The sequence below is a fragment of the Budorcas taxicolor genome, chromosome 18 (assembly GCF_023091745.1).
Source record: "Budorcas taxicolor isolate Tak-1 chromosome 18, Takin1.1, whole genome shotgun sequence".
Lineage (NCBI taxonomy): Eukaryota > Metazoa > Chordata > Mammalia > Artiodactyla > Bovidae > Budorcas > Budorcas taxicolor.
Genome location: NC_068927.1, coordinates 17,764,705 through 17,789,959, shown reverse-complemented (window position 1 = coordinate 17,789,959; position 25,255 = coordinate 17,764,705). Strand labels below are relative to the sequence as shown.

General features: G+C 37.4%; 1 protein-coding gene across 3 annotated transcripts in view; it reads right to left on the bottom strand.

The window, feature by feature from the left end:
- PHKB (phosphorylase kinase regulatory subunit beta) overlaps positions 1–25,255 on the bottom strand; it is a 234,514-nt gene that overhangs the window by 37,712 nt on the left and 171,547 nt on the right. For all 3 annotated transcript variants that reach the window (XM_052656554.1, XM_052656553.1, XM_052656555.1), the window contains exons 15-23: positions 16,110–16,165; positions 15,485–15,578; positions 9,699–9,782; positions 9,130–9,234; positions 7,925–8,007; positions 7,632–7,722; positions 3,086–3,147; positions 2,838–3,000; positions 1,634–1,715 (exon numbers count right to left, since the gene is read on the bottom strand). In XM_052656554.1, the coding sequence (XP_052512514.1) occupies positions 1,634–1,715; positions 2,838–3,000; positions 3,086–3,147; positions 7,632–7,722; positions 7,925–8,007; positions 9,130–9,234; positions 9,699–9,782; positions 15,485–15,578; positions 16,110–16,165 (820 nt within the window). The remainder of the gene's footprint in view (positions 1–1,633; positions 1,716–2,837; positions 3,001–3,085; positions 3,148–7,631; positions 7,723–7,924; positions 8,008–9,129; positions 9,235–9,698; positions 9,783–15,484; positions 15,579–16,109; positions 16,166–25,255) is intronic.

The window sequence follows — 25,255 nt, the reverse complement described above, 5'->3', positions numbered from 1 at the left end:
AAACCAAACAAGGGTAAAGAACAGAATCTTTATCTTTTTACCCTGAACTTATTTTTATAGCTTTATAGCAAGTTGGATAAAATTATATTCAGATTCTGCAGATGCTTGTGATTTTTAATATATAAAGTTTCACAGATTTAAAACATGTAAAGTCTTTTAAATATCTAAGTAACAGATGAATATTATTACCAAGCTTAAAAAATGGTTTGAAAAATGATTCTCTTGACATTTTCATTATAAACTATTTTATATAAACTGTTTTATTTTAAAGCACCACTAAAATACACGTGTACATGCTAAGCTTACCCTTCAGTCATGTCCGACTGTTTGCAACCCTATAGGCTGTAGCCCATCAGGCTCCTCTGTCCACGGGATTCTCCAGGCAAGAATACAGGAGTAGGTTGCAATGCCCTCCTCTAGGGGATCTTCCCTACCCAAGAATCGAACTGGAATCTCCTATGTCTCCTGCATTGGCAAGCGGGTTCTTTTACCACGACTGTCACCTGGGAAGCCTACTACTAAAATAACCATTCTGAATTCTAAGTTCCTAATGAAATGTCTGCTTTTTAATGATCCCTTTGTTTTAAAGTATAAATTCTGATAAATGTCCTCAATATAACTGGGATCCTTTTTACACTTTGAGTTTCAAGATTAATTAGGAACAGAAAAGATTCTATTTGAAATTTGCTTAGAGTTCTTCTGTCGTCATTAAATTAAAAAACTAAAATTGTATAATACTCAAGAAAGTTGTCTCTTAGCTACAATAATGTAAAAACTAAGTAAACCTTAGTTTCTTTATCTGAATTGTTTATCTGAATAAACAATTATGTTTAGTTCACTACCAGAACTATAAATCTTATTAATTACACTGCTGTATAGAATATCAACTCAATTTCTAATTCTAACCAAATCAACATGCCTCACTGGACAGAGGACTTTCAGATGAGCCGAAAATTTTGGGTAGTTAGATATTAAATACTTGAAATGTATCCTACATTATTCTGTATTATAAAATGCCAGAAGTAGACCATGATGTAGATAGAATTCAAAGATTCCTTAGAGTAGTGACTCAACATATGATTGTAGATTTCAGGGGTAACTCGGTTTCAGCCTTAATGCACAGTGGACACAAACACAATTAAAAATGACTTATTTTCGTAAACAGTCTTGACAGTGCAATTCTATTAAATGCCATGTTCCATTCCAAATGGCTGCTGCAGACCATGAAGGAGCTAATTCTTATGGCTATAATGATTCATCATTGTTCTTAAAAACATACAGAAAATAAAAGTGGAAATATAAACTGTCAATAAACAACTATGGAGTCATCAGAGGCTAACAGTCACAGGCAGAATCCAGGCTCCAACACCACTGAGATAATCAGACAAACAAGCATTACTGCATGAAAGCAATTCAGGAGTTCATACATCAAACTGTCTATTCCATTCTAGGGGTACGAATGAACATTTTCCTTTTAAAAAACTTTTAACTTTTAAAAATTAAAAAAGAAAGGTTTACTAGGAAGAAAATAACTTGTAACAGTTTAGTGCATGTTCATTATGCATCTTTGATACATGTTCAAAAATAGGGAAGTCTTTTTATTCAAAATGTTCTCTTAGTTAGATACTCTTACCTTCCTTTGTGATGAAGTTGGGGCCTTCTCTTTTGAGCAGTATACCCAGTAGGATGGCTTGGCTAGCCAGACAACTACAGTCCTGAAAATATAAATCACTGTGAGTAACTGGAATGAAATGGGTACAAAAATTACCACAGGGAGTAACTAATCATGAAACCTCATGATGCAAAGAGGAAATATTCTGCTATGCAACTGAGAAAAGATAAAATGTCACTGATATATTACCAGGCATAAGATGACATTATACAACTATTTTTAGCTATCTTGGAAACAGTGGGTAGACAAGCAGGCTTCCTGGGGTAGTAGAATTTAATAATCAAATTTTCCAGGAAATAAGTAATGAATAGAAAATATGTTATCTATAAGCTAATACAGGTGACACTGATGCTGTCACCCTCTGAAAGATTTGGCCAAGTCACTTATCTGCTCCTTTCTTGACTTTACTTGTTCATAAATGGGAGACCATGTTGTTACCGACTCATTGTGGGGAGGAAGATGAAAGAAGAGGACATGTGTAGGCTGCTTATCATATGTTTTGTTTTATGCTTATTATATCATATTCATGCTTATATAGATTTATAGGTAGTAACGATCAATCACAAGAACTGAATTGATATCTGGCAGGCTATATATTTGGCCTATTCAAATTTGGATGGTCCAATAAAATGTCAATGTATTCATAGCTCTACCATTAAATTTATATTTCTTTTGATAGGTATTATACTCTACATCCTCACCTGTCCTCCTCTAAAATGCAAATAACCTCAGGGATGGGATAATACTAGGTTGCTAACCTAATATTCATATGGATGTAGTTACAGGATTGCTTTCTTCAGTGACTGGAGAGACTCAAAGCAAGCATGACCTAAACGCTGAGATAGGAGAGAAGGCCCAGATTGGGAAAAGAAGAGAAAGGGCACTGAAAGAGAAGTCTGAGATCCCCAAAGCAACTATGCTTCCTTAATGGGCTATTTAATACTTTCATACACAAGACAACCCATTTTAAGCATCTTAAAGACATTCACGCTAATACTAGACCATGAGAACTACTTCACATTACTGCCTCAGTTATAGACAGGCCATCTACTTCCAGGCTAGTTGCTACCTTCTCTGGGAGGACAAAAAGAAATATGGTTTGCCCCTGGCAGTTCCTGCTCTGTCAACCTCACTCAGGGTCATGTGGGAATTGCATCTTCCTCACATTCAGTTTTTGAAGAATTTCATGGGTGGGTTTGTTTCTCCATTCAGTCACGGTAACATCTGGCTTCTGTTCCTGTTCAGGGGCATTGGAGGTGCTGCTTTGTCGTTTAACTTTTGAATGTTTGGGAACTTCTAATTCCTCAAAACTCTTAAATTCTGGAAGCCTAGAATTTAAAAGAAAAAGTTTCATATTTCCTGCATTCCTAATGAAATCTCAAGAAACACAATAAATAACCTAAAGGAACTTACTCTTCTATTTCACTGATTCGTAAGAAGTCAAGTTGTTCAACCACAGCTCCAGATATTAGTGTCTGAAATGCGATTGAGAAAAGATTCACAACTCTTAAATTTATCAAGCAATAACGTTATGATTTATGCACATACTATTCTATCAGTATACAATACTTAAAAAAAAGTTTACTTAAAAAATAAACATGATTGTTAAGTAATTTCTTAAAATGAACATTCTAAAATCAGATAGATTTTCACATACAACAAACCCCCCTGAAATAGAACATAAAAATCAAGCTACAAGTTAATGAGTTATAATAAATAGCAGAATCAGATGAACTGTTTTTTCTTTCTATCCTCTTAAGTTCAATTAAAAACTCAGAACTTATTAAAGTGCTAAAAGACAAAAATTTGATGCTTAAAAAAGCCACGAAATATTAAAACTATATTCAGAAAATATAATGTGAAATTACTCTTTGGATTTGGCTACCATAATATATTTCAAGGCTATTCTATGATAAGATACTGCCAAATCTCCATTTTTCAGGATCATGAAGTTATTGATTATCTAGGCCAGTGCTTCTCTATATTCTGGCAAGCAATATTTGGTCATTTTATATCCCATTGTGTGTGTGTTAGTTGCTCAGTCATGTCCAACTCTTTCTGTCAATGGTATTCTCCAGGCAAGAATACTGGAGTGGGTTGCCATGCCCTCCTCCAGGGTATCTTCCTGACCCAGGGATGGAACCCAGGTCTGCCTGCATTGTTGACAGATTCTTTACCGTTTGAGCTACCAGAGAACCCCTTGAGCAAACTAAATGAGGCCAAACTTGAACATAATAGTTGCTTATCAGTGGTTCATGTATAAATGAATGATAGCCCACAATGATTTTTAGCACTAAGTGTCACTTCTGATGAATTGTCAAGTGAGAAATATACTGACAAGGAAACAAGCCATAAATTGTTACCTTAAAAATAAGGTAATTCTTTAACAAAACTGTGTTACATATATTACTTTCTCTATTTTCTCCTGTTCCTTTCAAATGTGAAGCAACAGGATTTAGGGAATGTTACTCTTGCTGGCTAACCTCCAGAGTTGTGCTGCCTTCTCTTCCACTGAAAATTCATAAAGTAGGTGATCAACAAATATCCACTACAAATGGCAGAATGAACATGTTACCAATCATACTAAAGCCTCCTTGCAGAGTCTGAATGAGAAAGGCCAAATAGGCAACTAATTTGCACATTTTTATGTGGCCCAGCCACAGTAAGGGTCTGAGAGGAAAGTCTGTGCCTAGGCAAAGGGCAGTAAAAAGCAAAACTAAAGTCTACAGAGCAGTATTTCCTAAGATGCAGACTTACCCCTGAACATCTTGCTCTATAGTTAACTAATTTGTTAGACAAATATTTACTGAACACATATACGCCAAGCACTAGGCTAGGTATTAAGGATATAGCATTGACAAAATATACATAATACACATTAATTCAATTCATAAAGTAAATGCTACTCTGAATTAACAGATAAGTTGTAGATTTCATTAATAGTCTACAGAGTTTTTCATTTTAAAAATTTAGTTGGTTGGAGAGGCTCCTAAATTATTTTTTTAAAAACTGAATTACAGTTGTGAAATATTATATGTTAGAGGTATACAATGCAGTGATTCATAATTTTTAAAGGTTATACTCCAAGTGTAGGTATTATAAAATCTTGGCTAGTTTTATAAAAAAGCCATTGCAATTATTTTGCTAGGGATTAATACTTTAGTTCTGATGGTAATTAAATAACTTACTATTGACAAATATATATGTCAAATGCAATACAATATTCAAAAATGATATTCAATTATATCCAAGACCCTCTCCAACTGAACATACCACCAAAGACTGTACTCCATCCCATTATTCTGAATCCTTATCTGGCCTTATCTTTGGTTTTGCTCTCCTACTAAAATAAGTCTCATGAGATCAGGAACTCTGTATATTTTTTTTCAGCATTATATCTCCATTGCCTAGAGAGGTCACTCAGTAAGTATTTGTTGAATCAAGGAACCAATATTTACATATTTCTTACAGAGAGAACAGTAATGAGCAGAATACTCTGGGAATGCAGAGATGAGTAAAGCCTGGACTAATAAAGAGTTTGCAATCCACACAGGGAAGCAGGCACAAGAAATTAGTTCTACCTAAAATAAGAGCTATAGCAGAGCTCAAGGAAAATGCCACAGAAACACACTGGAAGGAGAAATTAATTCCAGACTTGGAGACTTCACTAAAGAGATGAGATTGATCTAAGTTATAAAATTAAAGTATGACTTAAAAGGAAAAAAAGAAAAAAAGCAGTTCTAGAATAGAGTACTAGCATGAACAGGGAAAAAAATAAATCACATTAAAGATTTGGAAAGTACTCAGTACTCTTGGAGTGGAAATCCGGACTGAGAATTAGCTGCATGAAGACATGTCCTGGGTGATGAAGCTAGGAAGTGATGTTGAGGCCCAGTGATGAGAAAGACTACAGATCATGGGCTGAAGACATCTGAAAGAGCCTTAAATAAAGGCCCAGAGAAGTACACAGGTGTCATTTCCACTTCTTATACTAAAGAGAAGACAAAGGCTAGTTTGAGGGTGTGAAGGGTTGTTTAATGGGTATAGTGTTTCGGTTTTACAAGACAAAAAGAGGCGTTTTCTCTAGTTAAGACTGTACTCAAGGGTTTAGTGCACAGCAGAGAGCAGAAGATATAAAGATTAAATAATAATTTAAGTGAAAGACTCATAAATGAATTGATTAAAAATTGGAAAGCTGTCATTTATGTCCAAGATGTAGATATGAACAAAGGCTTTACTGCTTAGTGATGAGAAGCTGTTATCCATTGCTCCAACTTTCAAAGTGTGGTGTTGCACAAACTCATGGTCTAGCATCTATGCTGTTAGGATTAAGCCACTTGTGTTGCCTATGTGAAAATAATCTGTACTGTTGTAAATATCCTATACAATCTAATAATGTACCACTTTGCTGTCTTCTGAATCTGCATTGGTAGAAAGCAACAACTGAGAGATGTTTCTGATACTGTACAGAACAGTGCAATACCCCTGGCTCCTTAACCCAACCCTGCTCTCAGGACATGGAAGCAAAATGTACATCCTTTAAGCAGAAGGCCAGATGTTTATTTTCTGGGAACCTGAAACACCCAGAAGAAAAAAACACCCAGATATTGGCACCTGGGTTTTCCCCAGCAAAAATGGTCCTTGCCACTAGCCCACCTTACGAATAAATTCACCATGACAATGATCCTTGTTCCCAAACACACAGCTTCCAATAAATTTTTTATTCTTTCACTCTTAAAAATAAAGGGATAGCTGACAAATGACTCCAACATGAAAGACTAAGCCCCCTGAAAACAGAGAAAAGAAACCTGAAAGAGATAATGTACAAAGGAAAGATTTCCAAAGCTATCCTGTTAATATTCTTAGAAGGATAAGACAAAATATAATATTCAGAAAAAAAGGACAAGATACTATGAAAGAGAAAATTAAAAACAAGATAGCTAAAATACAAAAATCAGCAGAGGAGCTACATGCTAAATATCAAGGAAATGGCCCCAGAAAGCATTACACACAAAAAGACAAAACAAAAAATAATGGGAAAAGATAAAAACTTAGATAAAAATCAATTGAGTATACAAAACACAAGCAATGGTGAATGAGAATGTAAACATGCCATTTACCAGGTTACTTACATAGGTCCCTCTTTATAAATTTTCCTCTTTCTTACTCAATACTGTGCACCTACCACATAAAAGACTATGAATGATCACAACTTTTTAATGGAAATAAGACATTTAAGCCCATAATGGACTACAATTTGGATAGTTTATGTTAATGGTCATAAAAGGATATTAAAAAAGAAAAGTATCCTCTCTGGACTGAGTGATTCTGCAGAACTTGCCTTTAATGCTCAGTAAGACTTCAAAGCCCAGTGATGTTGAAAGAAAGGAGGCTACTCCAGGCAGAGGAAATGGAGTGAGCAGAAAGGGGCAGAACCTCAAAAAGCTGAGAACACAGTAATTAAGCTGTATTGGCTGAAGCAGAAAGAATGTTTAGCAGGAGATAATTGTAGGCAGAGAGGCTGCTATGGCTCACAGGAACCACAAAGGGATTCTGTTATTTAGGAGCTGTGAACATAAAGCTGTAAAATCTGAATGGAACAAGCATTATCTCCAGGTTGGTGTCACTGTGGGGTAGGAAAAAGAGCACTGGCCCATGGAGTCAAACAACCTGAGATTATACAGGTCACTGCACCACTCTGGCCTCCAGCTTCCTCAGATGCAAAAGTGAGGTAAGAGATGACCTTTTAAAGTCTAAAATTCTGATGGGAAACCAGTGCAATTGCTCAAGCATCAGATTGGAAGGATCAGATAAACAGGGTGGTGACAACGGGAATAGGAAGGTAGACAGAGAATAAAACATTCAGACAAAAGCCTTACAAAGAATATCATTAAGAAACATAGTTGATTCTAAGGATTAATTGTGCTGGAAAAAGAAACACTGAAATTCAGAAGACTACCTGTAGACGATCAACATGAACTTTGACTCCTCCAATCATTCCTTTCTTAAAAGCTGCCAGCATATCTAATATGGGATTGAATCGGCTACCTCTGAAAAATATAAACAGATAAAATGTGCATATTAACAACAGAATGAGAAATTAATAATCTAGTACTAAGTGCCTTTTATATATGCAACCCACTCTGTTACATGCTGAGATGGACATAAAAATGCAAGGAGGCCCTGCTTCCAAAGGGTTCACAGTAATAATGGCAGTGAGATGCATGCACCTCACTTCTTTCATCAACCTACCTTATATTGTCTTCCCGGATGAGAACAAGGAAAAGTGGACGTCCATGCATTTTCCAGTATTGCTTAATAAACTGGAGTGCATTCTATTAAAACATAAGAATGAGGTAGGATGTGATGGCATAGTATCTGAGTTGATCAGGATGCTTAACCATTAGTGGCAAACAGCCAACAAAACTCTTACATATCCAGATAATTTCACAAACTCTGGATAAGACTACTTAGGGGTAGAAATGTTCTAATAACACTCAGGTTAAGCTAGAAATCATTTTGACTTTAAACTTTGTTCTTACAAATAATCAGATCACCAGATCACACATGTCTTAAAGTTGCCTTGTTTGCCTTTTTTTTTTTTTTTTTGAGGCCTAACAAATACAGTTCAAGAGTGGTCTCAGGGAAGGAAAATCAACCCAAGGTTATCATCCAGAAGATTTCATTCTCACTCCACAATTTACATTACAGTAGGTAAAAGAGATTGGGCTGAACTATATATATCATCAAAAACATGAAGAGTTCTTTATTTGACTCAATTTCTATTATCATCATTATCACATCAAACATATACATAACATTTCACTATGTACCAGGCACTATTCTGAGGGCTCTGCATATATTAACTCCTAATCCTCAGGACAGTCCTATTCAGTTACACAGATAAGAAAACAGGAACACAGAGAAGTTAACTAATTTGCCCAAGATTACACAGCTGGTAAACAGTGGAGTCAAGATTTTAACAAGTAAATCTGACTCCAGACTTCATGCTCTAGGCTCTACTCTGCAAATGAAAAAGGGAATGAAGGAGATTTTAACTGACTGGGTATTATGAGTTAGGGGAGGTTTTATTTGAAATTCTTCATAAATAAAATCACTTTGCTAACTCAACTTTGTTCAAAAAAGAGACACATTTACTGTTATATGAACCTGGTTTCCAAAACTGTTCCCCCTCTGCTTTCACAATATATATACATATATATCCTTTTATTCCATTTGTAGAAGGTAGAGCAAATAAAGTCATACAACTTTGTATAAAACAGAATACATCTATTATTCTAAGGCTGCAAGTAGTTTAACTCCCCAAAACTATGCAGATGATGTTTAACTTTCATATTTGATACTGTATTAATCCAGTAGCATAGGCCCAGGAGCACTTCATTTAACATATGATAGAATCAGCAGAAACAAAATCATCCCCTTCAATAAAAGGCTACCTTTATGTCATCTATCAGCAGTAAAACATCTTGAGACATGTAGAAATCACTAAGGTCAAAGATGATAGGGTAACAAACCACAGTCTTTCCTAGAATGCGATAAATCTGTAAGTGATAGTAAAAAAAAGTCATATATCCATACATACATATATACGAAACAGACGAAAGGCTAGTCTTAAAATACTAGTCTTAAAAATTAAAACTGATGTTTATTCTGAATAAGCAAATAATCTTATAAAATCTATATAATATCAAGAAATTTTAGTTTCTTAATTGAATCAGTATGCTGATAAAGTAGTTCACCTCTATTGTAATGGAAAAAAATCTGAGTAAACACTACTACAATCAGATATCTTACTATGCTTAGAAGTAACAGTGAGATGTGTATTTATTTCTAGAAGAGTTCACGAAAGCATACAAAACTAATTATTTACTTGTAGAAAATAATAATTGAGATAATTAGCAGAAGTATGATGAAATGTGCAAATGGATGCACAACAGGTCAAACATCATTCTAGTCTGTGGTATTACAATCTGAAGACTGCTCTATAAGGAAATTTCATGAGCACCTTTGATGTACCAAGGCAGCCAATAGGTCTATCTGGCCTTCCGCAGAGTCCTAATTTTTCATTGATACCCAGATGGAAATAAGCCTGTAAGACACAAATATGTAAATCAGAGCCAGACAAAAATTAATGCTTTTCGTTTTTTTGCCCCACCTCGACTACTGCCCTGCTAATTTCTGATTTTTCCAAAGAGGTCAGGGAAACTTTATTCAACGGACTTGCAGGAAGATAAGACAGCCAATGACATCAACTTAGATTCTGGGGCACTGGGAGATTTGAGAGTGAAACGTTTGAGATCCATTTAGCAATATTCTAAAATTCAGCACTGTTCTTATATTATCATGTCATAAATTTACAACTTGCTTGGCTCTACCTGATTCACACAAGAACACAGAGACAAATGCTTCCTATGTGATAAAACTTTTCACTATTTAAAGGTTAAAAAATCAGGGCCACATAACTTCTACTAGATTTCTATCTTCAATTATTTCCTACCAACAAGAAAATATCTTTATTGCTTTTTCTGATTATATGAATTTTATGAAAAATTTAATCCATATCCTACAAGGGAATGGTCCTGTTACTCTCACAACAGGCAACAACTCGTTCACTTTGGTATGTGTTAAAAGGAGTGTAATTTATTGTTTGATCCCTAAGAAACACTGGAAGTATAAAATATGGTTACAAATTTTTAACAGTACATAGATAAATATATACCCATATCGTATACACACACATACACACATGTGCGTATATTTACATAAATGGGTTCATATAGTATATAATCTGGTATTCCAGTTTTTTAAAATTAGTATTGTTCTTTTCTACAGAGGAAAAACAGACCTGGAAGGAACTAGATGTTAATCAGTGCCAGAGGATGAGCGCTTTATCCAATTAAGAGGTCTCCTTACAGTATTTAAAATTAACATGGATTCACCTGATGAAGGTAGCTCCCAATTTTTTGTTATTTCAAAACCAATTCAGTAACCACCTTTTGTCAGTGTAGTATTACTTCTGCAGGATAATTTCCCAGACTGGATAGAGTCAAAGAGAATATATATTCTCTTTCATCATAATGGCAGGTTGGTCACCCTCCAGAAATAATGGACCAATTACATCTACATTAACAGTGCACAGGCCATTTTTGTCATTCTCTTGGGTCACAAGGATATTTCATCTTAGTTTTAAACAACTGTATTCAAATATTTTGTGGTTGATCATTTTCCTATACATTTAATAGCTATTTGTATGTTATATACATTTTTTCCTTTCATCAAATATTTTACTCAATCTGCTCATCTTCAATGTTGTTATGAAATGTGAGAACAACAGGATATTAATTCAAACATCATTTCAGCGTGTGGTATTTCAATCTAAACAATTTTCTGCTAGGAAATTTCACAAGCACCTTTGATGTGCTGGTCGTTTATGCCACCTACAACTAAATTTATTTAAATGTGTCAATCACTTCCTTAATGGCTTTTTGGCACTGGTGTTACTCTAAGATTGGACTTTTCCTTCCAACAGCTGTAAAATGTTCTAATTTTTCTTTTAGTAATTTTATATTTGATCATTAAAAATATTTAAATCTTTAATCTGTCTGGAATTTATTTTTGTACCTGAAGAGAGGCAGAAATCTAACCTAAATTTTCTTAAATGTAAAATAAAACCAACTGTCTTTACACAATCTACTATGATTTGAACTGATTTCAAGTATCAATCTCAACATATACAAATTTAACGCCATCACCAGAGCTCTCTGTTCATTTTGTCATGACACACACATGTATGTTAGAATTAGGTCTGTCTCTCTCCTTCTGCACTGACTATTCCTAGAGAATAGCATCCCCTGAGTTGGCACTGTGCCTAGCATACAACTGTGCTCAGGAAATACTTGGTGGATGAATGAGAAAGCAAGCTAATGTCCTCTGGAGCCACATGTACTGTGCATATTAATTCTGGAATAGCAGTGGTTTTAGACAAAGCCAACTAGACAGAAAAAGTTCTCCATAAAGCATTTTATTGTATAGGCTGCACTGAAACTGCAATGCACAGCACTAGATGGAGATACCCTTCCTTTGTATTTACCGAGGTAGAAAGGAAATCTTTAAATACTATTCAGTTATATTAAAAGCCGTTTCCTTAACTTCCTGAGCCACAGAAGGTCTATGACAATTAGGTAATCAGATGCAGAATGCTCTCTGTACTACAGGATGCAGATAATACTGTTCCTATGTTATATACATTCACACCATTTAATGCGCTGAAACATACAGTAGGGACAAAACCACCCAGAAGCCCAGAAACACTTCATTCTCTTGGGTTGGCCAAAACTTTTGTTCAATTTTTCTGTAAGATGACTCTAGTAGCACTTAGTTGTCTAACTTCATTCAAAACAATTGTTGGATTGTATTGTGACAGCTGTCATATCAGTGTGCTTAAAGAAAAAAAAAACTTAGCAAACTGGTCAATTTTTGTGTAGCCATTTTAATACTGAGGACAGAAGAAAAAAAATGCAACATTTTCAGCCATTATGCTTTATTATTACAAGAAAAGTAAAAACACAACCGAAATGGAAGAAAATGTTTGTGCAATGTACAGAGAAGGTGCTGTGATTGATTGAATGTCTCAAAAGCGGTTTGTGAAGTTTCATAGTATAGATTTTCACTGGATGATACGCCATGGTTGGGTAGACCAGTTGAAGTTGATAGCAATCAAACTGAGACATCAACTGAAAACAGTGTTATACCACACAAGAGAAAGCCAACATACTCAAAATATTTCAGTCAAACACTGAAAATCATTTGCACGAGCTTGATTATGTTAATCATTTTGATGTTTGGGTTCCAAAGTTGCTGCTGCTGCTGCTGCTGCTAAGTTGCTTCAGTCGTGTCCGACTCTGCGCGATCCCATAGACGGCAGCCCACCAGGCTCCCCCATCCCTGGGATTCTCCAGGAAAGAACACTGGAGTGGGTTGCCGTTTCCTTCTCCAATGCGTGAAAGTGAAAAGTGAAAGTGAAGTCTCTCAGTCGTGTCCAAATCAGCGACCCCATGGACTGCAGCCTACCAGGCTCCTCCATCCATGGGATTTTCCAGGCAAGAGTACTGGAGTGGGGTGCCATTGCCTTCTCTGTCCGTGTAAGTTAAGCAAAAGAAAAATCTTCTTGATTGTATTTCCATATGTGATTCTCTACTTAAATGTAATAAAAATGTTCTGCTTTTAAAACAAATTGTAACAGGCAATGAAAAGTGTATATAACTGTACAATAATGTGGAAGGAAAAGACTGTGGGGCAAGCAAAATAAAACCAACAACCACACCAAAGGCCAGCCTTCATCCAAAGAAGGTTATGCTGTGTATGTGGTGGGACTGGAAGGGAGTCCTCTATATATATGAGCTCCTTCAGGAAAACAAAACGATTAATTTCAACAAATACTTATCCCAGTAAGACAAACTGAAAGCAGCACTTGACAAAAAGCATCCAGAATTAGTCAACAGAAAATGCATAATCTTTTATAGGATAATGGAAGACTGCATGCTTTTTTGATGACCAGGTAAAAATTGCTACAACTTGGCTGTGAAGTTATGATTTGCTGTATTTGTGACATTGTACCTTCAGATTTCCATTTATTTTTGTCTTTAAAAATTCTGTTAGTGGAAATAATTCCCATTCCCTGGAAGACTGTAAAATGTACCTGGAAAAGTTCTTTGCTCAAAAAGATAAAAAGTTTTGGGAAGACAGAATTATGAGGTTGCCTGAAAAATGGCAGAGGGTAGTAGAACAAAATGGTGACTACGTTGTTCAATCAAGTTCTTGGTGAAAATGAAAAACGTGTCTTCTATTTTTACTTAAAAATTCAAAGGAACTTTTTGGCCAACCCAATAAATCTTCACTTTGTAACAGAATGCTTGCTACCACATCTGTGATTCCTCAGCACCTTGTACTAACATTTATCATAGTACAATCAAAGTGGATTGTCATTAACAATTTTTTTTTCTGTCATCTCACGAGATTCAGAGGTCACTGACTGAGAACACGGGCAGGGTCATTTTGTCTACGTGCCCCATATAGTGCTCTGCACAGAGCAGGTGTTGCTGATGAAGGAATAAAATGCCACTATCACGTCATCTAAAGGAGATCAGTCCTGGCTGTTCCTTGGAAGGACTGATGCTAAAGCTGAAACTCCAATACTTTGTCCACCTCATGCGAAGAGTTGACTCATTGGAAAAGACTGATGCTGGGAGGGATTGGAGGCAGGAGGAGAAGGGGATGACAGAGGATGAGATGGCTGGATGGCATCACTGACTCGATGGACATGAGTTTGGGTGAACTCCAGGAGTTGTTGATGGACAGGAAGGCCTGGCCTGCTGCGATTCATGGGGTCGCAAAGAGTTGGACATGACTGAGCAACTGAACTGAACTGAGAGCCATGTTGGTCTTTTAAATCTTGCCTGCATGTTGTCTGATAGAGTACAGACTCTAACGGAAAGAGTTGTTGATATAAATTAGGCCTGAAAAAACAGATTCAGGTTAATTTGCTTTGAAAGCATGTTTACCAAAGAATAATAACCTTTGTTATCATTCTCTGGAGCTTTCAGTGAGAGACCTTAAAAGTGTATCAGCAAATACAGCCTGTACCTGAATGATAAATGCACAGTGTTATAGCCTTGGATTTTCAGACCTTCCATGCTGCCTCCTCTCCTTACCTAGGGGATCCTTACTTCCCTCTTGGACTCATTTAGCCTTTTCCATGAAACCCAGCTTTCCACCATTTACTTCTTAGTGTGATTTTAAATTGTTACCTCCTCTAGGGTTCCTTTCATTTTCAGCCATATCTCTTTAATTAGGGCAGAAAAATTCTAAATTTGTTAAGGACTTTTGAAGAGCTGGTGCTCTGGGTTACCTCTGGTTTTGTGGCTAATAGGTAAGGTCCAGTCTGATTAGCAACAACACTGGGGCCTTGCATTTTCCCTGCAATGTCCACCTCACTTCTCTAAGCTTTTATTCTTTTTGTAAAGTCAAGGCTTTAATCAAAAACATTTACATCAACTTTACTGACTTTACCTGAAAGAAACCAAACACTTCCACCAAACACTGTGGAAATTTTCCTGTATTGCTTTTAACAATTACCAAATAAAAACAGGTTTATTAAATAATTAGTGGAGATCAACAATTTCCTGCCCCTAATGAGCAGGAATATTTCTAAACTCAGGCACTCCTGGATACATCTGTAGAGCAGTGCATGCAAAAGGCCTCAAAAGTCACCACTTTTAATTCAATCCAATAGGTATGTAACTGTATCAAAGATAAATTCAGTTGTCACTTTACAATTATACTGAGAACCAGCAAACCAAACAAGATAGGAATCACTTCAGACTTCAAAGAGTAAGGCAAGAGAAAAAGGGCAGTAGTTATTACCAACAATATTTAGGTGAGAACATTTCTTTAATAGTTAAAGGGGAAATCAATCAAATGTAAAGGTTAATTTGATACACCACTACTAATATTAAGGCTAATTTGTTATTTAATTGGTCAGTCCAGGTTAGTAACAACACTTTAGCAAGGAGCGGAAGCTAACAAGACCTATGAATATAATGCACACACACAATGCAGTTGATTTTTAGTAACAATGTTTGATAAAGTGGGTCTCTCAACTTAATCAAAGACTTATGGATCAATGACCTTATTTAGAATTGGATTTTAGCTATGCTTCTTAACTATAAACTAAGTAATCATCATGCTCTAGTACCTCCACAAAGGAGACAGTAAAGAAACAGCATCACTTACTTTCACCAGCTCCTGCTGGGCCCAGATCTGAATGGGTTCCACCTGTTGAGGAGTTTGAGTCTGAATACCATATGTGTTGAGGAAAACCTGAAGGCTAGAAAACAAAAGGAAAAAAAGATATTACATTTATTAAAAACCATGATGAAGGGGGAGGAGAAAAGGTGAGAGACTGTGCTAGCTGGGAATGTATTATCATTTGTTAAATATCAGCAATATGTCATCTGCACTGAAATCCACAGGCCTTCTTTTGGCGGCGGGGGGGTGGGGGGTGGGGTGGTTTCTTCACAGAGCATCAGATGTGAGCTCTGGGGGCTGGCAGTAAGGTAAGTACTAACTTAGGGGATGATCCCCATAATCTGTTCGCATTAATTTCTCAAAACTACATGCTGGGCAACACTGGTACAGGTCACAGACTTTAATATTTGCATCAACTAAAACAAAATTGTTTTTAAACATGAAAATAATGTTGTTCTGACACTTAAAGTGACATTAGTGACATCCTGGAAACCCTGTCAAAGGGTCTATGAAACTAATTTCTACCACCATACACAATATTATAAGCCTAAAGCAATCAACCTCCTTCCCTCTCTGTCAAGAGAACATACCACCCATCTGGATTTCATACCGTTGGCTTTCTGCTATGAGTGCTACATAAACAACCAAATCATTTTCCAGTGGACCCTGTAATACAGAATAAGAGGGGGGAACATGTTAAAAGATCTGATCATCACTGACAATAAGGAGAACCAAGGACAACATTAACCATCTCTAAGCAGTTCATTAAAATGATGGACACCAGCTGGCTCTAAGCAGTCCCCTCTCCTTCCTTTCTCTCCATTTGCCTACTAATCAGTTTGATGGTGTAGACAGAGTAATGGAATACCAAGGAATGGAAAGCCATAAATCTCACCGCTGCCAGAGGGCCAGAGGGGCTAGACTTTCAGGGCTATTTTGAATGATGCATAAGAGTAGTTTAGGAACTGAGAGTCATTTTCCATCATTTAACTATGAAAGGAAGAGTAGGAACTAAAAATAAAAACCCAACTTACATACTCTCTAAAAAGGGACTGTGAGTTAAAATAGTTCTTTCCACATCTTCACTGCAAAAAGCTTTCCCCTTTTTTGTTAGCCAGTTTTACTTGGGCACCTTATACATCAAAATAGCCTTATTCTAATATACAGCTTCTACAGTAGAGAATGAACTACCCAGTTGACTATATAATTAACACTGTGTTTGTTAAATACAAGCTGTTGGGCTTAATAGTTCTAATCAAACATAGTGTTGGACATTTACTATTCTTTTTGGTGTGGAAAGATTCACTGTAGCATATATTATGCATTGTTAAAATGAACCCAATTTTAAACTTGTATATAATTAACATAAAGAAGCACCAATAAACTACAGTATTAGGAGGCTCCGAAAATACTGATCAAACATAATTTCTTTATAGTAATGAATCCAACATTCCCAATAGTATGCTGTAAAATGTTTGATTTACCATCAGTCAGCTCCTCTCTATGGTATTCAATATGCCACTAGAATTTATGTATGATAGAATGCAAGAAACACCAGCATACATGTATCAGCAGTAAATAACATACAGTAGAAGGATGGTTCTCAGAATCATCATGAAAATGCTATTTCAGGAAGTCCTCAATGTGATTTAAAAGAACAGATGAGAGAAAATATGATGGAACAACCACACAAAAATAAATACACATTATAAATGCTATATATTCTATTTTTATTTGATTAAAACTTTAAAAGTTGATGTTACTCAAAAAGATGAGAAAAAGTAATTATTCAGAGTCTCAGGATTTCTAACAAATGAAAACATTAAAATTTATTTATCTTGGATGAAATTTATTCATCAAAAGGAGAAGCAACCTTACGGTGGGCCATTATCTTGAGGACAATTAGAGTTTTTAAATAAAAAGCAAGTGAATACATCTATTAGAATACAGACATTATTCCAATGTAAAAAAGGTAGCTTGTAGATCCTAATAAGCGAATCGGTATATTCTTTTCGAATCACAGACCCATTTAGGACAACGTTATTTCTATTTGCATGACAGAGCACTCAGATCTAAAATGCCTACTACAACATGTTGAATCAGAGTAAGCATCTGGTTAGGGGACTTTTTGATGATTGAAGAACACTTCTATTGTGAAAACAGCATTTCAGAAACTTCCAATTCACAAACCATCTACCATAATGAGCTTAGGTTTTTAACCCTAGCCCAAGTAGGACCCTTCACCCATTTCTTTTCACAGAAAAAAATTTGCATGACCAGTCCCACCACACCAATTCTCTTCCTTTCAGTGACAAAGTTGGAACTACTTTTCTCTGTATTTTCGTAATTTTCTTCAAATCACCAAAATTGTTGTCTAAACCTGAAGTCTCTCTGAAAACTTCCTAACAGTAATTAACACATTCTATTTCTGAATGGTATTATTCTTCATAATATTATAATACTTTCTGCTTTTAGGTTCACAAAGTATGTAAGAATACGTGCACGCACGCACACACACACACACACACACACACGTAACATATTTGAAGGGCTCCAAGGTGGCACAAAGGTAAAGAATCTATCTGCCACAGAGTAGGAAATAGCAACCCATTTCAGGATTCCTACCTGGACAATTCTATGCACAGGAGAACCTGGCGGGCTACAGTCCACGGTGTCGCAGAGTCGGACACGACTGTGCAACTCAGCATCCACATATACATACTCAGTGACTCCTCTCACATAGAATATACAATGTCCTAAAGCGATGGTTACTGTCGCCATTGTTAGTTTTCAATCCTGAATGTTGCTATAGAAATGAAGAGAGATGGGACTACTTCCTAGTGGTCCAGTGGTTGAGAATCTGCCTTCTAGTGCAGGAGATGTGGGTTTGATCCCTGGTTAGGATCTATTAATAAGATCCTACATGGTACAGAGCAACTAAGCCCAAGCAAGCCAGTTAGTGAGCCTAAGCAACTAAGACCTGATGCAGCCAAAAAAAAAATAATAATTATTATTATTTAAAAAATGAAAAGAGAATATTAAGGTATTTTATCAATTACTTTATCAATTAAGATATTTTATAAGGGAAGGGTTACAGGATTTTGGTGACCAAACTGGTGCAAATCAGACGCTCTCTCCCTCTTCAACCACCATCCTCCACATGCATACACACAGACACCCTGTTTAAAACTCTTCACTGAATTCCCATTGTTCACAGAATAAGAACCAAGCTGCTTACAACAGCCTACAAGTCCTTACATAATCTAGCTCCAGCCTACTATTTTCTCATTCTCTTCTCTTCTTCACCACATTTTGGCCACACTGGGGTCTCTCTGTCCCTTGAACATGCCAACTATGTTCCTATCACAGGGCCTCCGCTCTTGTTGCACTCTTGCTTGGAATGTTTTCCCTTTAGATTGTTGCATGAGGTCCTCTTGTTATGCAGGTCTCAAGTATCATCCCTTCCTTAGAAAGGTCTTCATGTTCTACCATGGCAGCCCTCCTCTATTACTTTACTTTATTTGTCTGCTTTACAGTACTTGTCATTTCTAGAAATTACTTGATTTTATTTACTTATATATTCACTGTTATTCATCCTTACCAGAAAACAACTCCCTGACGACAGGCAACTTGATCTATCTTGTCTATCGTTATGGCCCCAGTGCCAAGAAAAAATGCCTGCCACACAGTAGGTGCTTACTATCTGAGGAATGACTGCCCAGGCAAGTTTCTCTATGTTCTTCTGTGTTTATGTAAAATAAAAAATGAGAATAATTGTATGTAGGAGGCCTAACATAAAGGCAGAGGATCAAACAAAAGAGGGCCAATAGAAATATTTACAAACTTTGACCTGCTAAACAAATGATATTTATACTATTATTTGCTGTATGACCATATCAATTAACCTTGCTAAGCTTCAGTTTCCTCACTGGTAAATTGGGATAATAGAAGTATCTGCATGTACATCTCTCTAGATTCTAGTTTTCAAATTACCCAAATCAGGTCAAAGTAACAAGGCTAGTTTTCAGCCAGGAGTAATAAATAAAATAGTAAAATATAACTTTCAAAGGGTATATAGAGAAACTTATATGTGAATGTACCCTAATGGTTTCCCTTCCCCTCTTCTTTTTCAAATTTAATTTTAATAATTAATTAATATAATTCAATTATTTGGATCATAGAAAAAATAAGAGAATTCCAAAAAGCATCTACTTCTGCTTCACTGACTATACTAAAGCCTTTGACCATGTGGATCACAACAAACTGTGGAAAATTCTTAAAGACATGGGAATATCAGACCACCTTACCTGTCTCCTGAGAAATCTGTATGCAGGTCAAGAAGCAACAGTTAGAACTGGACATGGAACAATGACTGGTTCCAAACTGGGAAAGGAGTATGTCAAGGTTGTATATTGTCACTGGGTTATTTAACTTATATGCAGAGTACATCATGCGAGATGCTGGCCTGGATGAAGCACAAGCTGGAATCAAGACTGCCAGGACAAATATCAATAACCTCAGATATGCAGATGATACCACCCTTATGGCAGAGAGTGAAGAAGAACTAAAGAGCCTCTTGTGGAAAGTAAAAGAGGGGAGTGAAAAAGTTGGCTTAAAACTCAACATTCAAAATCATCGCATCCAGTCCCATCAGTTCAGTTCAGTTCAGTCGCTCAGTCATGTCCAACTCTTTGTGACCCCATGAACCGCAGCACGCCAGGCCTCCCTGTCCATCACCGACTCCTGGAGTCTACCCAAACTCACGTCCATTGAGTCAGTGATGCCATCCAACCATCTCATCCTCTGTCATCCCCTTCTCCTCCTGCCCTCAATCTTTCCCAGCATCAGGGTCTTTTCAAATGAGTCAGCTCTTCACATCAGGTGGCCAAAGTATTGGAGTTTCAGCTTCAACATCAGTCCTTCCAATGAACAGCCAGGACTGATCTTCTTTAGGATGGACTGGTTGGATCTCCTTGCAGTCCAAGGGACTCTCAAGTCTTCTCCAACACCACAGTTCAAAAACATCAATTCTTCAGTGCTCAGCCTTCTTTATAGTCCAACTCTCACATCTATACATGACCACTGGAAAAACCATAGCCTTGACTAGACAGACCTTTGTTGGCAAAGTAATGTCTCTGCTTTTTAATATGCTGTCTAGGTTGGTCATAACTTTCCTTCCAAGGAGTAAGCATCTTTTAATTTCATGGCTGCAGTCACCATCTGCAGTGACTTTGGAGCCCCCCAAAACAGTCAGCCAGTGTTTCCACTGTTTCGCCATCTATGTGCCATGAAGTAATGGGACTGGATGCCATGATCTTCGTTTTCTGAATGCTGAGCATTAAGCCAGCTTTTTCACTCTCCTCTTTCACTTTCAAGAGGCTCTTTAGTTCTTCTTCACTTTTTGCCATAAGGGTGGTGTTATCTGCATATCTGAGGTTATTGATATTTCTCCCGGAAAACTTGATTCCAGCTTGGGCTTCTTTCAGCCCAGAGTTTCTCATGATGTACTCTGCATATAAGTTAAATAAGCAGGGTGACAATATACAGCCTTGATGTATTCCTTTTCCTATTTGGAACCAGTCTGTTGTTCCATGTCCAGTTCTAACTGTTGCTTCCTGACCTGCATACAGGTTTCTCAAAGGTGGGTCAGGTGGTCTGGTATTCCTATCAGTTTCAGAATTTCCCAGTTTATTGTGACCCACACAGTCAAAGGCTTTGGCATAGTCAATAAAGTAGAAATACATGTTTTTCTAGAACTCTCTTGCCGATCACATCACTTCATGGCAAATAGATGGGGCAACAATGGAAAGAGTGACAGGCTTTATTTTCTTGGTCTACAAAATCATTGTGGACGGTGACTGCACCCATGAAATTAAAAGACGCTTGCTCCTTGGAAGAAAAGCTATGACCAACCTAGACAGGGTATTAAAAAGCAGAGACATTAATTTGTCAACAAAGATCCATCTAGTCAAAGCTATGGTTTTTTCCAGTAGTTATGCATGGATGTGAGAGCTGGACAATAAAGAAGGCTGAGTGCCAAAGAACTGATGCTTTTTAACTGTGATGTTGGAGAAGACTCTTGTGGGTCCTCTGGACTGCAAGGAGATCAAACCAGTCAATCCTAAAGGAAATCAGCCCTGAATATTCATTGGCAGGACGGATGCTAAAGCTGAAACTCCAATACTTTGGCCACCTGATGCAAAGAACTGACTCATTAGAAAAGACCCTGATGCTGAGAAAGACTAAAGGCCAGAGGAGAAGCACACAGCATTGGACAAGATGATTGGATGGCTTCATCGACTCAATGAACATAAGTTTGAGTAAGCTCTGGAAGACGGTGAAGGACAGGGAAACCTAGTGTGCTGTAGTCCATGGGGTTGAGAAGAGTTGGATACAACTGAATGGCGGAACAACAACAACAAGTGGTTCAAAATTTTAAACTTATGAAGAAATTTTCAGTGAAATCTCTCTTCTGCCTCTGGCCCATACATCCATCCCACTATTCACCAACCAGGCAACTGCTAGCTTACTTAAGCCTCTTTTCAGAGTTTCCTTTTGCCTAAAAGCAGATAATCTATAATCTTACTTTGTCACATTATGGACAGAAGGTAGAATTCTATAAGCACTTTTTTCCACTTAATTACATATCATGGTATTCTTTTTATATATTAGTACACAGAATATGCCCTCATTTTTTTGCTGTAACTGCTTAGCATACCCTTATTTTGTATATGTACTGTACTTATTAATGTTACTTTTTCACATCTTTTGTCATTTAAGGCTAGTCATCCTTTTGCACTGAAATCTCTGGAGATGGTTATAGTTAAAGAGTGGACCATAAAAATCAGGTTTTACTTTTGCTTATAAAAGCAGAACAACGCAACCAAAGTCATTCAGAAGCTTTACTGCCACTGGATCAAGTGGGGCAAGAGAAGACTATTAGCAAAGATCAGTAGGATTGGATTTTAGGAGCAGGCAGTGGGAAAAATGTGAGTCTTTTCTAGGATAATGGCACAGAAAGATGTATAGATTCTACTTACATCTGATTCATGGAAATAGCATGACAGCCTATTAACAAGAATTACATTATTTTGTTGATTACATTTGTTTTGTAGTCTAGTTTAGAAAGTCAAGGAATTATAACTCAAGAGTCTGCTGTATGCACTGTCACAAAAACTTCAATTTTTAAAGATGAGAAAACTGAGGTGAAGAGAGGTGAAATATGTCAAAGGTCATCCATCTAGTCAGGTAGAGCTTATACCTGACTGCAGATATGTCTAAGTCTAAAGTCAGTGTGGTGCATGTCAGGCATGTATTATGTGCTGCTTGCAGCTGTGGTTTGTATTAGTCAGGGTTCTCCAGGGAAACAGCCAAACTGTATGTGTGTTTGTATGTGTGTGTAAAGAGCAGGGATTTAATGTAAAGAACTGGTTCAGGCAAAGACTGTGTGTGTGTGTGTGTGTGTGTGTGTGTGTGTAAAGAGAAGAAAGAGATTTACTGTAAAGAACTGGCTCAGGCAATTGCGGAGTCTGGCAAGTCCAACAATCTGCCAGGTGAGTGGGCAAACTGGTTAAACCCATGAAAGTGACGGTGTAGTTCTAGTCCAAAGGCCAGGAGGCTTAAATATGCCATTCTAATCTAAAGGCAGGAAAAAAGCCAATATTTCAGTTTGAAGGCCATGAGACAGGGAGAATCCCTCATACTTGGGGGAAGGTAAGAGACGCGGTTCTCTTCAGGCCTTCAGGGATGAGGCCCGCCCACATTACGGACTGCAATCTGACCTGCTCACTCTACTGATCTAAATGTTAATCTCATCAAAAACATCTTAACTCTTATCCAGAATGTTTGACCAAATATGTGAGCACTTCATGTCACATCCAGGGTGACACATAAAATTATCCATCACATAGTTGTAGGAATGTCTTACAATCATGAGGAGCAATTGTTGTTTTTCAGTCGCTCAGTTCTGTCTGATGCTTTGCGACCCTGTGGACTGCAGCATGCCAGGCTTCCCTGTCCTTCACCATCTCCTGGAGGTTGTTCAAAATCATGTCCGCTCATGTCGATCACTCATGTCCAGATGGTGATGCCATACAACCATCTCATCCAATGTCATCCCCTTCTCCTCCTGCCTTCAATCTTCCTCAGCATCAGAGTTTTTTCCAATAAGTCAGCTTTTTGCATCAGGTGGCTAAAGGAGCTTCAGCATCAGTCCTTTCAATGAATATTCAGGGCTGATTTCTTTCAGGATTGACTGGTTTGATCTCCTTGCAGTCCAAGGGACTCTCAAGAGTCTTTTCCAACACCACAGTTCAAAAGCATCAATTCTATGGCACTCAACTTTCTTTTATGGTCCAACTCTAACACCTATATTATGACTACTGGAAAAATCATAGCTTTGACTCTATGGATCTGTGAGCAAAGTAAGACTCTGCTTTCTAATATACTGTCTAGGTTGGTCATAGCTTTTCTTTCAGGGAGCAAGTGTCTTTTAATTTCATGGCTGCAGTCACTGTCTGCAATGATTATGGAGCCCAAGAAGATAAAGCCTGTCACTTTTTCCACTGTTTCCCCATCTATTTGCCATGAAGTGATGGGACCAGACGCCATGATCTTCATTTTCTGAATGTTGAGTTTTAAGCCAGCTTTTTCACTCTTCTCTTTCATTTTCATCAAGAGGCTCTTTAGTTCCTCTCTGCTTTCTGCTATAAGGGTGGTGCCATTTGCACATCTGAGGTTATTAATATTTCTCCTGGCAATCTTGTTCGCAGCTTGTGCTTCATCCAGCCCAGCATTTTGCATGATGTACTCTGCATGTAAGTTGAATAAGCAGTGTGACAATATACAGCCTTGACTACTCCTTACCCAATCTGCAAACAGTCTGTTGTTCCATACCCAGTTCTAACTTGTATCTTGACCTGCATATAGGTTTCTCAGGAGGCAGGTATGGTGGTCTTGTATTCCCATGTCTTTTCGGAGAAGGCCATGACACTACATTCCAGTACTCGCCTGGAAAATCCCATGGATGGAAGAGCCTGCTAGGCCGCGGTCCGTGGGGTCGCTAAGAGTCGGACACGACAAAGAGACTTAACTTTCACTTTTCACTTTCATGCACTGGAGAAGGAAATGGCAACCCACTTCAGTGTTCTTTCCTGGAGAGTCCCAGGGATGGCGGAGCCTGGTGGGCTGCCGTCTATGGGGTCACACAGAGTCAGACATGACTGAAATGACTTAGCAGCAGTAGCAGCAAGAATTTTCCAGTCTGTTGAGATCCACACAGTCAAAGGCTTTAGCATAGTCAATGAAACAGAAGTAGATGTGTTCCTGGAATTCCCTTTCATTTCCTATGATCCAACGGATATTAGCAATTTGATCTCTCGTTCCTCTGCCTTTTCTAAATCCAACTGTACATCTGGAAGTTCTTAGTTCACATACTGTTGAAGCCTAGCTTGGAGGACTTTGCTATCATGTGAAGTGAGGGCAATTGTGCTGTGGTTTGAACATTCTTTGCCCTTCTATGGGACTGGAATGAAAACTGACCTTTTCCAGTCCTGCGGCCATTGCTGAGTTTTCCAACTTTGCTGGCATATTGAGTGCAGCACTTTAAACAGCATCATCTTTTAGGATTTGAAATAGCTCCACTGGAAGGGATTAGATCTGATAGACAGAGTGCCTGAAGAACTATGGATGGAGGTTTGTAACCTTGTACAGGAGGCAGTGATAAAAACCATCCCCAAGAAAAAGAAAAGCAATAAG